The sequence below is a fragment of the Morone saxatilis genome, unplaced genomic scaffold (assembly GCF_004916995.1).
Source record: "Morone saxatilis isolate NCDOM2014 unplaced genomic scaffold, NCSU_SB_2.0 Contig3, whole genome shotgun sequence".
Classification (NCBI taxonomy): Eukaryota; Metazoa; Chordata; class Actinopteri; family Moronidae; genus Morone; species Morone saxatilis.
The window spans coordinates 3,726,417-3,731,234 of NW_023339873.1; the positions used below are offsets into that span (position 1 = coordinate 3,726,417).

General features: G+C 39.3%; 1 protein-coding gene across 3 annotated transcripts in view; it reads left to right on the plus strand.

The window, feature by feature from the left end:
• The window catches only part of mark3a (MAP/microtubule affinity-regulating kinase 3a), a gene marked incomplete in the record, with an annotated part of 49,852 nt that overhangs the window by 27,694 nt on the left and 17,340 nt on the right, over positions 1-4,818 (plus strand). For all 3 annotated transcript variants that reach the window (XM_035673394.1, XM_035673395.1, XM_035673396.1), the window contains 1 exon segment: positions 2,326-2,425. In XM_035673394.1, the coding sequence (XP_035529287.1) occupies positions 2,326-2,425 (100 nt within the window).

The following is a 4,818-nucleotide window of genomic DNA, read 5'->3' on the forward strand; positions in this document are numbered from 1 at the left end:
CCCTCCTCCCCCCTTCTCGGTTCCTGCATCTCCCCCCCCCCCTCCTGCATCATCTTCTCTGACACCCACGGTGTCCTGTTTTATGTGTGTGCCCGGCCCACACTCTCGTCCTTCTTTCTGATGTTGTAACCATGAATAATGCATCGTCATTCTCCTGTTTGTACCCAAAATTGTCTTTCTTTCCTGACTTCGTCTACGAAGTTGAGACAGCGTGCAGCGTTAAAGGCAGCACGTAAAAACCAGCTTTAGTCGAGCCGAGTGGAAAGAACAGTTATTAATGTGAAGTATTAAACCTCATTTTAAAGAGGGTTTATTCAAGACCGGTGCAGATTAAATCTCACATCAAAGCCAGAACCAAAATAAAATTAAACTATAGATGATTTCTGTACAGAAGTGCAAACAAAACTGAATTAAGTTGTTTTTTCACTTCAACAAAGATGTAAAAGTTTCTGCTGAATCAAAGGAAGACGTTTTTACTAGTAATTCAAAGTATTATTAACAAAATAAGACTTTCACTATCAAAAGTAAAAGCTTGCAAAATGGCCCTCGTGCGTATTTGAATGATAATCGTTCAAACATTATTCTTATTGATTGCATTAACCTGTGAGCAGCATTTTAATGTTGTATTTGGTCAATGTGGATGTAATTTTAACTGATTTATGTTGCTTAGTGTCGTATTTTAGAAGCAGACTAAAGAGTAAGAGGTAACTGTGGCTGTTAAATAGATTTTAATTGAGTAAAAAGTAAAATATGTCCCTCTGAAATGTAGTAGGAATCAAAGTTAGTGAAGTTAACTAATAATAGCTATAAAGTGTCTCTTAAAAAAGTCTATTGAAAGTCTTATTGTGTTGTAAAGTCCTGACGGATACAAGTTAAACATTTTAAACTGCAAATCACTATCATTCATTTTTTTTCCACGATTCATAATCTGATAATAGTAGAAATATTTAGACGTTTCAGGTTCACTTGGAGCATCAGCTGAGATTAAAATAGTCGTGTTTGATGTCAGCAGCAGGAAGGCGGAGGAGAGAGAATTGTTCCACAGATCAATCAGAGTGGAGATAACGCCGTCAGAAGAGTGTTAATGATCATCTGTTTTAGCTGTAATCACGCAGCCCCACCTGACACCCAGCACTATATCATTAACATATAAAACATCCGTTCTTTTCAAGAGTATTTTTGGCGCGTTGGCTCGAAACTGGAGCAGGTTTAAAAGGCAGATTTATGGTGCTTTCAAGAGAATGAATCAGTTTTATTGCTTGTTGTTTTGATGTCGAGCTGAACGTAAGTGAATAAAAACAATGCTGCTGGCTCGACTGCGAGGGTCACATGTGTTGGCCTCAGATGCCCCATGATGATTATGGCATAATACTCCGGTTACATCAGAGCGTGATCCGTGATAATTAATTTGGCTCTAGCCAGAGAGCAATTGATCAGCTGCAAATTAAAAATAAAGGTGCGAACAAATGAGATGCAGCACAATATGGACGTTACTGCGAAATGGCACAATGATGCCTCACGCAATATGTGCCGTTCTCTCCTCTGCCTGTTTCTCTAAAGTGCTGCTGTTTGTCATGTTATGCTTAAAATTAACTCTAAATTCAAATAGAGGAATACTTTACTGAACCCTGGAAGCACACAGAAATACTAAAATAGATATTCCTGAAAAAGGTCGTTTGCTGCAACTTCATAAATTTAACTTTACGTCAAAGCTACGGTGGTTACGGAGGAAGCCTGTGATTGGTCGGCTTGGGCTGCTTGTGCTTCTCACCCTGGTTAACCACAGTTACTATAAGTATAATTTAAAGCTCAGTACAGTCTAGTCACATGTAATACATCCTTCAAGTGTTGGAGGGGTGATAACACATGAAATCCGACGCTGAACTAAAGTCTAAACTATAATTCTACCGGTTGAGTTCATGCTTAATTATCTAAGAGTTTAAAAATGACATTGCAGCAAAGAATTGACCATAGACTCTGTCACTGTTAGTTAGGTAGTTAATTGTGCACCGGAGAACATTAGTTTTTCTTTTCAAATTTGAGGAATCCTTATAAAAATAGTTTGTATGTTTGTGTAAAAATGTTATCTCAGGCGATATGTTCTTATTGAGTTGTTTATCCTCTCAAAGGTATCGGTATTCACCTAAAAAGTCCAGTAACCAGAAAACATTATGGACACCAGCTTTAATCAGCCGCCTTAATTCAAATGTTTCTGCATGTATTCGTTAACATAAAAACGTATTCTGGCCAATATAAGATACCGATATCGGCCTCAAGAATCCAGTTTCAGTCGGGCTCTAATTGTCTCGTTTTTTGCTTTTGCAGCAAATCATGAAGGATCGATGGATCAACGCAGGATTTGAAGAGGACGAGCTCAAGCCTTACACTGAACCAGAGCTGGACATCACGGACCAGAAGAGAATAGGTAAAACAACAACACACAATAAAAGGACTACCGGTCCTCGGATTACTGCTGATGTTGCTGGTAAAATCCTTCAGAGGAAAGTTTGTTTGGTCATTTAAGTTTAAATGAAGCTTCATGACCGTTGGGCCTCTGTGTAATCAGAAAAGTGCAGACATCAAAACATTCTCCATTTATTACAGTTAAAAACTCTGTATGGTTTTTGTTTTGTTAAGAAAATGTCTGAGGCGTTAAATGTTAGCCGTGGGGGTCACGGAGCCGGTCTCATTATTTCATCGCTGAAGAGCTTTTAGAAGAAAAAGATGAAATGTGACGATAAATAAATAAACACGAGCTGTGCTGCTGCATGCGAGGAAGGAAAGAGAGGGGGAAGAAAGAGGGAGGGAGAGGAAGAGAGAGAGAAGCCTCCCCGTCGGGCCCTGGATGAAAGCTGTGAACGAGGGGGGAGTTGTTACGTAAGAGCAGCTGAGGTTGGCTGTCAGTGCACGTGTCGGTGCGAAGTCCCAGTCACCCAGTCGGTGTGTGGGGCGAAGAGATGTCTTCATCTCGCCGAGGAATCCCCGAATCCTAAATAATGCATTTAAAACTTCCACGTAAACCTTCTCCCAGATGAGAAAACAACATATTTTAGGAAGGGGGGGTTGTATCACGCAGGAAAATGCTTTGAACCAGTGTGACTTCAGGAAGGATGTGAGTAATACCTGGAAAAACAGCACATATGTGACTTTTTTACGTAAAGAAGTCACAATGTTAATCTTATAAAATCAAACCTGGGAGCATTTCTATAACAAATACTGTCAGATTAACATAACACACAGATTAAGTGTCTTATTAAGAGCGTTGTAATAAATGTATTCATTCTAATCTATCAGAGGAAACACTCAATGAGTTTTACAGCTGAAACTAATTATATCAATAAGTAATTTCTTTAACCAGTAATCCCAAATTTCCGACTTCCAGCCTGTCAAAGGTGAATTATTGCAGGTTTTATTTGTCTTCTATGAAGAGAGTTTGGGTTTTAGACTTTTGAAAGACGTCACTTTTAGGATTTTATTTGACAGATTAATCGATAATGGGATTAATCGTTTAGTTTTGGCTTTTTAAACGTGGATTCTTCTCACGTCAGCTCAGTCTGTGCTAATTATATTTCTCTTTTACACCATAATAAGAATCACACAATCACTGCCTCTCTGCATTTGCAATTTCCAGCAAAAAACTTGGGAATTAAAGTCCCAAGTCAACATCTTGTCATTCTACGTTTGTTGGATTTGCAGAATTTGCTTCCTAATTACGCTAAATGGTGACACTGATGTGAAAATGTATTAGTGGATTCACTGTAAGAAGCGACGGCGAGCATCCCTCGCTTTCACATTGGTCATTAAGTCTTTTAACAGCAGAGTTTTTTTTAACACCCGACGCTGGCGCCTGCGAGAGAACAGAAAACGCTCCTCGATATATTTACTTTGAACTCTCTTCAGCGTCTGTAACGAACATTTATAAGGTTTCCAAAAAAGCCTTTTTGTTTAACGTTACGTGTTATATGTCTGAAAAGCTCTTTAAACATGTTTCGTATCAAAATCTGATCACTTCTGAGTGTAATGCAGTATTAAAGCCCAGTATTAAAGAAGGAGTGTTGAGGGAGAGCAGGAGGGTGAAAGTGAGAAGGGAGAGAGAGAGAGAGAGAGTGTGGCGATGGATGAGAGATGGATATCACAGATTCTGCCCGGTTACAGCAGCAGAGCGAGTTTCTCACTCTCGTCTCTCTGGCTGAAAACGTCAGTCGCAGGAACGGTGTTGCATGAAGCTCCCTGCAGGTCGATCACTCACAAACTGTCAGTTTCCAGGTCGAGAAGACAGATGTTTGTGTTTTTATAAAATAATGGCGTAGGTATTAGTTGACTTACATTTGTCACGTCTGCCAGGCTGGATTACTCCACGTTGGTGTGGAAAGATTTAATTCGACCAAATTAGAAGATGTCAGTGGGTAAAAAACCTGCGCAGGAGAGCTGCTAACTCACCGAAAATAATGGCATTAGTACGGCTTTCAGTGGAGAGCCTCAGTGCGACGTGATGATCAGAGCGCTGCCTGAGAGGCTTTTCCACCCTGACAGCGAGAAAAGTCTGTCGGACAGGATGAATCATTCTTATTTATAGGGGTTTTTGGGGTATTTTGAACATTAAACATAGAATATTTCCTTTTAAAAGCAGAGAAATAAACCAGCAGTTTGGGTTGTTTAAAGCAGATTATAAATATATTGGTCAATAAATCCTTCCTGTAGTTCTGCTGTTGTGGTTTCAGACTTTATGCTTCAAGGCAGCAAATTGTTACGTAATAATTGTTGGATAATTGTGACAAATAGTCAAAATATAAAATCAACTAATTTGAAAAAAAGGAA